The following is a 12,154-nucleotide window of genomic DNA, read 5'->3' on the forward strand; positions in this document are numbered from 1 at the left end:
AATAAGCAGAACTATGGATTTTGTTATAACAGCCTCCAGAAAATATGACTCATTTTCTAAATGGACTGAGATAATCTAATAGTAAAAGTGCCCAGGCATATAAAAAGAAGCAACCAAAATCGAGGTTGATAAATCCAAGGATTAAAGCAATAGCTGTCCTTTCTCAGCAGTGCCTTTGTTGTATTCACTGGCTAGCAATAAACAATTGAGCATCCTAAGAAGATTACACTCAAAACAATGGTAGTCTCCAGTTGACAGCATATGCTGAAAAGGAATTCAGAAGCAACTTGGTAAAATATCTCAGGGTTGAGGGTTTTTAAGTGATTGTGGTTGAAACACGTGAAAAGGATATATGAAATTATGTATGGTATAGAAAAAATAGAGGAAACTTCTTCCTCCTGTTGATATAATACTAGAACCTGGGGTCATCCAGCAAAGCTGAATGGTGGAAACAACAGGCTGAGAAAATGTAGTGCTTCACAAAAGGAGGAATGGCAACCAACTCAATCAATTTTTGAAAGGGTTTAGACCAGTGGCTCTCAACCAGTGGGCCACCAGGTGTTTTTGGCCTACAACTCCCAGAAATCCCAGCCAGTTTACCAGCTGCTAGGATTTCTGGGAGTTGAAGGCCAAAACATCTGGGGACCCACAGATTGATAACCACTGGTTTCGACAAATGATTATTGTATATTCTAATATAAGAAGTGAATGCCTGTCACTGCCAGGGTCTGGACAGGAATACAAAGGGGGAGAGGTTTAATTACATTCATGTCATCCTGGTTGGCAACTGGTTGGTCATCATGTCAACAGAATCCCAGAAACTCCTCTTCTTCTAGTAAAAGAATGCATGGAGGTGGCCATGTTCTAGCAGCATTTTCTCCTAATGTTTCACCTGCATCTGTAGCTGGCATCTTCAGAGAATCCCAGAGTTTAGATATGAAGTCTAGAGTTTAGATATTCAAAGAAAAGAGAGAGGTGAAGTTGCCAAAGGGATGTGAATACTGCAAATATATGGGCTCCAAATGTGAGCAATTTTCAATGCCTCTCTCTCTGCAATTGTGAGAGTGTAGACAGGGTTGGATTTGGAGGACCTGAATTCTTGTTTGAGAATTTTGTCGCTACCTCATTTTGTCGCTACCTCTTAGTTCCTCCTCTAGCCCAGCCCCATTCCTTTCCAGTGTCTATGATAAGTTATTTGGTGCTATTATTCTTTATTTATTTATTTATTTATTTATTGTGTCAGAAGCAAATTAAAAATGCAGTTATAATGTATTAAAAATCACAAACAAAGTTAAAACTTGTCATTATGCTAAATTTTCTTTGACCAGAAGCTGGCCACTTGGAGTGCCTCTGGTGTCGCTGTAAGGAGGTCCTCAATTGTGCATGTAGCAGGGCTCAAGATGCATTGTAATAAGTGGTCTGTGGTTTGCTCTTCTCTACACTCACATGTCATAGACTCCAGTTTGTAGCACCATCCGATCTCATCCTTCCCTCATCCGATCTCAGCCATGGCTTGAAGTTCTGGATTTTAGACTGCCACTTTTGGACTCTTCCTTGCTGAGGTGTTCCTGGGGGTATCTCTGTAAGTATGAGGAAGATGTTTCTTGATTTAAGTTGTTGGCATGCTGGCTGATATCTGAGCAGTGGATGGGCCGGAGATGTCCATGCCTTTGTTCATTCATTGCTAGCTGCTACTTCCCAGCAGATATCACATGGGACAATACCAGCTAAGCAATATAATTTTTCCTGTGGTGTTGGGTGTAGACATCTGTGATAATGTGGCATGTATCATTAAGAGCCACATCCACTGTTTTGACATGGTGAGATGTATTCCACACTGGGCATGCATACTCAGCAGCAAAGTAGCAAAGTGCAAGGGCAGATATATTCAATGTAGCTGGTTGTGATCCCCAGGTTGTGCCAGTCAGCTTTCATATAATATTGTTCCTAGTGCCCACTTTTTGCTTGATAGTCAACAGTGCTTCTTGTAAGTCAGAGTACAATCCAGGGTGACTCCCAGGTATCTTGGGGTGCTGCAATGCTCTAGTGGGATTCCTTCCCAAGTCATGCTCAGAGCTCGAGATTCTTGTTTGCTCTTAAGATGAAAACACATGCCTGCATTTTAAATGAGTTAGGAATCAACTGGTTTTCTCTGTGATAGGCAGTAAGAGCACCTAAAAGAGCTTTTGTTCAACTATTTCAAAGCTTCCTGCTTGAGTGGTGATGCCATGATCATCAGCATAGATGAAACTCTCTGTCCCTTCTGGCAGTGGCTGACCATTTGTGTAAATGTTAAAGATTTATGATTCATTGAAATCACAAATTAGATTGTGAATATGTTCCATTTGGAAGAAGATGACAACAGCTCTTTGTGTTTTTATGTTTATAATCTCCATATTTTACTGTTATATTTTTTTTAAAAAAACAAATAAAACTGCAGTGTCCCATTGTTGCAAAGTATGGTCTTCTTCAGCCTCACCTCCCTTTCCCCAATGGATATATTCTTTAAGATCTGCATATATGTCAGGCCTTGGAAACATTATTTTTGGTCTAAAATTCCTTGACTTCCTGGAGAAATTCTAAAAAGTGATGCCCAAAATAGTAACTTTTTCAAACTTTGTATTCTACACCCGCATGCTAGGAAACTAGAGGGAAGCCTGGCCCTTTCACACTACACATTTATAGTGCTATGATTCTACTTTAACCTCCATGGCAACTTATGGAGTCTGAAGATCTGTTGCTTAGGGAGGTGTACATACAGTTCTCATGCAAAGAGCTCCAGTGCTTTCCCAAACAAGAAAATCCCAGGATGCTGCTGTGGCAGATAAGGTGCTCTAATTGTGTACTGTGGAAAGGCCACAGAATTGCCAAGATCTTTAAATAAAACTCTTTTACATGTTTCTGTTCTGTTACTTGAGCGACATTATAGTGTATAGAATAACTAGGAACTCTGTTTAAGCTTTGATGCTGTTCTAGTTGCCTTAGATATTGTTACTGTAGAAATAACAATTCAAGCTGACAGCTTGGAAATGACTGGAGGCAGTGCTACCGTTGTTTAGGTAGGTCAAGGTGATCAACAAATGTGATTTCCCACATACCACATTGTACATTCCTGCTGCTGGATATAAAGGAAAGGCAACAGAATTATTATACTTTATTGTTTTAAGAACTGTTTTCTTATTGGCCCATATTTGGCTCCTTGGCACAATATAGTGAAAAAAACTTAGACATTGTTTCAATGCCATTAATTAGCATGTGAGATGGAAAAATAAAATAAAAATTGTCATAGCAATTACTACTGAAGATGACAAGTTCGCCGTGTGCCATTTTAAGTGCTATTTTAAGCAAATTTAGTACCTGAATTTATGTGTGAATATTTAAGATTCTCCAGTGCAATTTTCCTCCAGAGCAATTTTCTGTTACATGACTTTTAAAAAAATATGCAACTAGACACAAACTAGGACTTTTATGGAACAGAAATATGCACCCCCCCCCCCCCCAAAAGCAATGTATGTATGCAAAAAATGAAAAAGATATTCTCTGTTAACCAATGTAATGAGCAACCGAAATCCACCCCAGCCCCATGATCAGGCAGCAAGAAATGGTTACTTCAGATTTCTGGAGGGAGGGAAGGAAGCAAATTGTTTGAGCAGAATTGCAGGTCCCTTTCTCTATCGAATAAGTGTTTCCATACAATAAGTTTCTCTCTTCAGTGAAAACAAGAGATTTACATCCAAATATATCATTGAATCAATGGGGATTTGGTAAGTCAAGAGCAGATTCCAAACAAGGTCCACTCAGATTTGTAATGCTGTCAGGTTTTATATGCAATATGCAAACAATGTACAGGCAATCCCCATGTTATGAACAAGATAGGTTCTGTAGGTTTGTTCTTAAGTTGAATTTGTATATAAGTTGGAACAGGTACATTTTTAAGTGTAATTCCAGCTGTGTGTGTGTGGCTGGAGTTACACTTTAAAATGTGTACACACATATGTACACACATACATGCATGCCTGCATGCATGCTTTGGACAGCATACGCAAGGAGCAACACCCTTGAGGCAGGCATGTAGCCGGGGGGGGGGCTTGGGGGACTTCACCCCCCCCCCCCCGAAATTCTGATGGTGGTCCGCAAGAAGGCCTTACTGGTACATTATTTAAACTGTTATGTTTATTCATATCATGATCTGATCACCATGCTCAATATATCCCATATGCATGGGGGTATTGGGGTAACGATACAAAAGGTTTGCTAGGGTAGACCCTCTTTCACTCAGACTCAGCCGCCCCCCCCCCCCCCCCGGAACCAAATTCAGCCCCCGCCCCCCGAAACAAAATCCTGGCTACGGGCCTGCCTTGAGGTGTTTGTTTTGCTGTCTTTGCCCCTCTTCAGAAGATTTCATCTTACTTTCTGTCCCTGTGACAACTGGATTTTGAAAATGTTGCCTTGTTGTGGAAACAAGGTTTGATGAGAAAGCTTCAGTGGAGACACCTTTTCCCCATAATAACTCTGTCAGAAGTGAATTTTCCTTCCAAGGAATGGATTCCTCTCACTTCTTGTGTCCCACTCCTGTTCTTCACTGTGAGTAATTTGTAAATCAGATGTTTGTAACTTGGGGACTGCCTGTTTAGCCATTTATTTTACAGCAATTTCATAAATGCTTCAGCATCTGTTTCAAAATACACACACACAATCAAATGATATGTGCTGTTTAATGGGAATTTTTTTAACAAAAGGCATCTGTCAAGAGTGTTTCATTGCTTTGCACAGCCCAGGCACACCTCAAGCCAAATTGAAGTAAATGGAACATTATAAAGTATTTATAGATGCCAATCCCTAAGCAAACAAGTCAGGTAGCTATGTTTGAAGCATGCTGAAAGTATACAGTAACACTAAGCTATAGAGAGTAGTATCTAGGGTCACTTCCACATAGCTGTATAAAATCCACATTGAACTGGATTACATGGCAGTGTGGACTCAGATAATCCAGTTCAAAGCAGATATTGTGGATTATCTGCCTTGATATTCCAGGTTATAAGGCTGTGTAGAAGGGCTCTAGAAAGCCCTAGACTGTCTTCAGAACATTTCCTCTGAGTCTGAATCTGCACTGCCCTATATCCCAGGATCTGATCCCAGATTATTTATTTATTATTTATTTATTTATTATTTACTATATTTGTATACCGCCTTTCTCAGCCTGTAGGTGACTCAAGGCGGTTAACAGGGTAAAATTCAATGCTTACAATATCATAAATACAATTTAAAACATAACATATATTAAAACTAAACATATCAATAAAATATAAATTCATAGTGTCTCCTTGTGAAAAATGTTGTCCGGTCTCATTGTCGTTGTTCCATTTTCCTATGTCAGTTACTCTGCATTTTGAAACGCTTGTTCAAAAAGCCACATCTTGGCTTTTTTCCGGAATGTTGAAAGGGAGGTGGCTGATCTAATATCTATAGGGAGGGCATTCCATAGCTGAGGGGCCACCGCTGAAAAGGCTCTGTCTCTCATCTCCGCCAAATGTACTTGTGACAAAGGCGGTAATGAGAGCAGAGCCTACCCAGATGATCTTAAGGTCCTAGATGGTTCATAAGGAGAGATGCAATCGGACATGTAAGTTGGGCCAGAACCATTTAGGGCTTTATAGGCTAAAGCCAGCACTTTGAATTGTGCCCGGTAGCAAACTGGCAGCTAATGGAGCTGGCACAACAGAGGATTTGTACACTCTCTGAGCGCTGCTCCTGTTAATCTGGCTGCTGTTCATTGGATCATATGAAGCTTCCGGACAGTCTTCAAAGGCAACCCCACATAGAGCATGTTGCAGTAGTCTATACGGGATGTAACCAGAGCGTGGACTACCGTGGCCAAGTCAGCTGGTGCACAAGTTTTAACTGTGCAAACGCTCCCCTGGTCACCGCCGAAATCTAGGGTTCCAGGCTCAGCGATGAATCCAGGATCACACCCAAGCTGCGAACCTACGTCTTCAGGAAGAGTGTAACCCCATCCAACACAGGCTGTAACTCTATGTCCTGTTCAGCCTTACGACTGACCAGGAGTACCACTGTCTTGTCTGGATTCAGATTCAATTTGTTTGCCCTCATCCAGATTGTCATAGCAGCTAAGCATCAGTTCAGGATCTGAACAGCCTCCTGTTTATCCCAGATTATCTGGAGGTGTAGACTCATATAATCCAGTTCAAAGCAGATAATCTAGGATCAGATCCAGGTATATAGGGCAGTGTAGATGCACCCTACATAGAAGGGCTGCTCGAAAACAGTTCTTTCTTTAAAAACTAGATCCTAAAAAGAGATCAATATTTAGCACCTAAACAGCAGATTCATCAAGCACCCATGGATTTTTATATCCACATGACTGGTCACAGTCTTCCCCACTATGGCGAGACTATGGCCCCTTCTTCACTGCCATATAAAATCCAGATTATCTGCTTTGAACTGGGTTATATTCATCTGGATCTGCATGCAAAGGAAATTCCAGATTAAGACATCTATGTCTTTGAGAATATTATCATCATCATTACTGTTACTCTCAACCGTATCTCCAATATAGTACATATAATTTACAGATTATTATCATCATTGGAGCCTACAGTAGCGCAGCAGGTTAAACCACTGAGTGACTGAACTTGCTAACCGAAAGGTCAATAGTTCAAATCTGGGGAACAGGGTGAGCTCCCGCTGTTATGCCCAGCTTCTGTCAATATTTTTTCTTTTATTTATTTACAACATTTATATGCCACCCTTCTTACACCAAAAGGGACTCATAGTGATGCATTACTATATTATACTATACCACTATACGGTAATATTATTAGTAATATTACATGTAATATGGAATATAAAATTAGATCAATAGGTACCGCTTCTGCAGGAAGGTAACCATACTCCATGCAGTCATGCCGGCCACATGACCTTGGAGGCACCTGCGGACAATGCCGGCTCTTTAGCTTAGAAACTGAGATGAGCACCAACCCCCAGAGTCGGACCCGGCTAGACTTAATGTCAAAGGGAAACCTTTACCTTTACTTTTATCATCATCCTCAAGCCCATCTTTTATATAATAATATAATGTATTAATATTGTCAAACAAAATTATGGGACAAGTATTCTAGTCCTGGAAAGAATTTAATAATCTTAATAAACATAGATTTATCACAATCAGATAATATTAATCTCTTTTAGTACTATAACATCAACATGCATGTGAAGCCAAGCTGTTAGGCAGGGAGAGTTTGAATGTCAGAATCATGTTGCCAGGATAATTTTTTAAGGAGTTTAAAAGAAGTCACTGAAAGAGGATTTTAAAAGGGCATGATTTCTAAGACCATGGGAAGCCTCTGTGTTGAGAGACAGCAAGGAAAAGCTACAAAGGAAAGGTCAAACTGTTCTGGTTGCCCATTTGATCTCAAAGGAATGGCACAGCAGCTGACAAATCTTCCATAACAACATGATTTTTGTTGCTCTTTCATCTGCCTTTCTCCCCCACAGGAGGTTAATTTGCCAAAACATTGATCTCCGAATCTGTATGGAAACTGGGAGATAGAAGGGAATTAAGCAAATGTGTCTGCAGAGCAAAGATAATCAGTTATGTATTCGGGCATATCATGTTACCTTCTGTAAACTAACTTGTTGCCACTTCCCTTTGTGCAGTTGAGATAAAAAAAAAATCCCTTGGAAACACACGAAGAGGAAAAACAGGTTCCCTTTTCTTGCATTCAGCTAGGAGATCCTGAAAGTGAAGAGTGCCTGTGTTTAAATCTAAGAGGGGCAATTCAAAGAGGATTCACCAGTTGTTTCAAGCAATTTCCACGTTATATATTAGTGGATAAGTTCATAAACCCATGGAACCTGACATTAGTCATACATCTGTGTCAGCTGTTTATACCGTAAGTAATGAACAGTGTTTCTATCGAAACTTTATCAGATCAAACTTTGTAAATTTTGGAATTGTCTCATGCTCTTATCCACTGCACAGCATACTAAACTGTCTGCCGTGACACATTTGTGTGCCGGTTGCAGTGTGTAGGTGTGTCACGCATACATAATGAGAAACCTGAATCTATGTGAAATAAGCAATAAATCGTATCTTTTTAAAAATATAAATGAAAGGTTTTCATGAGATATGTTGTGCCCCCATAGATTTTGTTATTACAACTTTTGTATGTGTCCATATCACTTCTAAAGGGTTGATTTAACCTCCAGTTTGCTAGTAAAACTGAATTACTGTGTCGTGAAATGACGCATGTCTTTAAAAAGTGTGTCACCAACATGAAATGTTTGGAAGCCTCAAATACTCTTATTTAGCTTTTGTATGCCTTCTTTTTTTTATTAGCAAGAAATGTATTTCAAGGAAATGTGTAATATAATTCTATGGATTTTTAAGAAGTCCCAAGTGATTGGTCCCAAGTAACCATGGACATAAATACATCTGTAGGACTAAATTTGATGGTTTGTCCCAACTAGAGTAGACTCACTAAACCAATGTTAACGTAGCAAGTCAACATTTATATAGTGCCACTGACTTACTGGATCTGCTAGTCTGGACAGTAACTGTTGCCTTTAAGCTTAAGTTCATTTTCATTGTGTGAACAGCTCTTTGCTGTTTTGATTAGGCTTGTGCAATCTGGGTAAACCTTGGCCCATTTTGTGTCCTGGCTTTCAGTGGGGGCCCCAATCTGTTTTTGAGAGCCTCCTGAAATTAGGAAGGCAGATATCTGTTTTCACTCAGCAATGCCAAAATATCCGTTTTATATCGGTCCATTATCCCCCCCCCCCTCCCCAGCTCTGCTTCCCGTCATTTTAAGCATTTAAGCTGTTTCTACTCTAAAGGAAAGGTGCTCGGCTAGAGGCATGCATGCACTTTAAGGAGGCTTCTTATCTGTTTCTACTCTAGAGGACAGGCACTTGGCTGCAGGCAGGTGCCCCACACTTTTTATCTCAGGTCTGCATGCCACATGCCCTCTTTCTAAGGCAAGAAGGCAAGTTCTCTATTTCTTATTCTAGAGGAGAGCCACTCGGCTGCAGGCAGATACCTGTGCTTTCTCCTGAGCCTGCACACCACACACACACTTTCCAAGGTAAGAGATAGGTTCTCTGTTTCTCACTCTAGAGGAGAGGTGCTTTGCTACAGGCAGGCACCCACGCTTTCTCTCCCGGGTAGCACCATGCCAGCAGCCATGTACACACTCTTTCCAAGGCATTTTAAGGAAGTTTCCCACTCCCAGGTAAGGAAGAGTGATGACCTCCTGGAAGAGGAGAGTAGTTTTCAGGGAATTTGGGTTTTCTTTTTGTTTGCTGGGGGATTTGGTCATGTCAGGAGTGACTTGAGAAACTGCAAGTCGCTTCTGGTGTGAGAGAATTGGCCATCTGCAAGGACGTTGCCCAGCGGTCGCCCGGATGTTTTGATGTTTTGATCATCCTTGTGGGAGGCTTCTTTCATGTTCCCGCATGAGGAGCTGGAGCTGATAGAGGGAGCTCATCTGCCTCTCCCCGGATTTGAACCTGTGACCTGTTGGTCTTCAGTGCTGGGGGATTAATAAAAAACATTAAAGTGTGATGCCAAAAAGCATTGGAAGAGCCCAGATCGGCTCCCACTTGCTTTCGTGTCAAGTGGCTTATTGTACTGGGAGGGACCTTACCATTATAGGCTCCCAAAGTACCAAAGGTCCCAAAAGAAATGGAGGAAATGGAAGAAAATAATTTCACACACAAGTCTAGTTTTGATAGCTAAGCCATAGATTTGACATTCTGAATGTATATAAAATATATTGTTGTGTGATGGATAGAAAATATGTATAAGCATCAAAATAACAGTAGATGCAAAAAGATAATGTATTGTAGATTGTGCTGGATATTATGTGTCTGCTGTAAAACAAATGTATAACAAATATATTGAATTACGATAAAATAAATAAAAAATATTGAAAAACAAAGATCAGCACTTTTAGGAGAGAAAGTAGTTTTCTGCAAAAGAGAGATTGAGAGAGAAAGCAAGATTTCAAGTCCCAGTCCTTTTTAATCCAAATAGGACCATATATTCACAAAAGTCAGTTATGGGCAGGTACAAGAGTACAGGAAATCTTTAGAAGGAAAAAAAAACCTTCAGAAGCAGTATTGTGCTACTTTGTTAAACAGAACTTACTTTTAATTAATGGTACAGATCTGCAGCCTTTGTGGTTTCACATTCAATAAACCAATAGATGTCAAGAAATAATGAACTGAACAAATCCAAAATAAACAGGTTGTGCACTGTACAGAAATCATCAGTTACAAAATGTCCATGAATAAGTTTAAGAAACAATTCTGTCTGTGTCTGGGCAACCCAATAAAAACACAAAAGACTAATAGGTAAATACTCAGGTAAATGACATATTATAATTTCTGAGCATGTCTTTATTTGCTGAGTTACAGAAATGATTTTTTATTTCGTTTGTGTCAGAGTTATTGGTATTCACCAAAATTATAAGGATTTATGAAAATTCAGGAGATAAATTAGAGACAATCTCTTTATGAATGAAATCTTTACTCCAATTTCTCTTCAAATTGCTTTAGAATCTTGTGCTGTAAAGGCTAGGATGCAAAAATGGATGATGAATTTTGTCTGGCGGAAGAACAATGTCATGAACTTAGTGATACGAAACAATGGGGAAAGAATTCATGTTCACTTGGAAAGAGTGAGACAGAAGATGTCTTTTCATCCCAGGAGAGCTCATCCACAACCAGCACAGAGAGAAAACTGAATCCTCAAGCCATCACCAGGAGGTGTGACTTTAAAGATAACCCACACTTACTACAAGTTCCAAGAGTGGAGGATGATGATGTTGATATCACACTGTGCCAGTTTGACAGACATGCTCCAGGAAGGATTTCTACTTCTCCAACTTTGAGGAGGCTACGGAGCAGTACGTCATCAGTGTCTCAAGTATCACCACTCCAAGATAGCCCTGAGAGCAGTCCATTGTCACAAACCAATTCTTTAATTTCTGTTAGCCAACATTCTCTCATATGTTCTCAAAGTTGCTCTTCCTCTTACCCCAGCCTCTGCAACAATTCACTGTCAAACACGCCATCCAATGACTCTATATCATTTCAACCACACATTAAATATGATTTCTGTGATGGTCAAACGCCACAATATACAATGGAGAACAACCCTTCTTTCTGTTCTGAGGAAAATCAGAATTCTCAGGAATATGACCAGGTAAATAATAAGGATAATTGCAATAGCAACATGTTATTTTTCTTCCCTTGCTTTAGTTTGCTTGGCTTCTTGCTCTCTTTATGAAAGATTGATAGTTTATTGAAGACTGTCCAGCAAATAAAGTTATGCTTATATCCAGTTTTACAATATTTCTTCTGCTATTTAAGGGAGATGTTGACAAGTTGGAATGTGTCCAGAGGAGGGCAACTAAAATGATCAAGGGTCTGGAGAACAAGCCCTATGAGGAGCAGCTTAAAGAGCTGGACATGCTTAGCCTGAAGAAGAGAAGGCTGAGAGGAGACATGATGAGGGTCATGTATAAATATGTGAAGGGAAGTCAAAGGGAGGAGGGAGCAAGCTTGTTTTCTGCTGCCCTGGAGACCAGGACACGGAACAATGGCTTCAAACTACAAGAAAAAAGATTCCACCTGAACATTAGAAAGAACTTCCTGACTGTGAGAGCAGTGGAACTCTTTGCCCTGGAGTATGGTGGAGGCTCCTTCTTTGAAGGCTTTTAAGCAGAGGCTTTCTGGCCATCTGTTGGGGGTGCTTTGAATGTGATTTTCCCACTTCTTGGTAGGGGGTTGCACTGGATAACCCATGAGGTCTCTTCCAACTCTATGATTCTATGATACACAGCTGTCCACTCCAGCCTCCCCCCTGCCCAACCTGGTATTGTCAAGATTTTACAACTTCCCTAGCCAGCATAACAGACTAAATCCTACACACACTTAACTTCCCTGTGCCATACAGTTTGAAGCTATTGAGCCACAGCATGATATAGTACTGGAACTAGTCTAGTTCAGGGGAAGTACTTCAGAGAATAGATAATAGGGAAGTAAGGAAGTAGAAGGGCAGGTTTTGGATCCGTTCAAGTTGTGCACTGCAATTAATCTTAAATAATAATAATGTTTTATAGTTAAACAC

General features: G+C 40.2%; 1 protein-coding gene across 1 annotated transcript in view; it reads left to right on the top strand.

Annotated features, from left to right (window-relative positions):
* Positions 1 to 7,821: 7,821 nt before the first annotated feature.
* The window catches only part of PLEKHG7 (pleckstrin homology and RhoGEF domain containing G7), a 32,481-nt gene continuing 28,148 nt past the window's right edge, over positions 7,822 to 12,154 (top strand). The window contains exons 1-2 of the mRNA XM_060777328.2: positions 7,822 to 7,913; positions 10,579 to 11,227. Of these exons, the coding sequence (XP_060633311.2) occupies positions 10,610 to 11,227 (618 nt within the window). The 5' untranslated portion in view covers positions 7,822 to 7,913; positions 10,579 to 10,609. The remainder of the gene's footprint in view (positions 7,914 to 10,578; positions 11,228 to 12,154) is intronic.

The sequence above is a fragment of the Anolis sagrei genome, chromosome 5 (genome assembly GCF_037176765.1).
Source record: "Anolis sagrei isolate rAnoSag1 chromosome 5, rAnoSag1.mat, whole genome shotgun sequence".
Lineage (NCBI taxonomy): Eukaryota > Metazoa > Chordata > Lepidosauria > Squamata > Dactyloidae > Anolis > Anolis sagrei.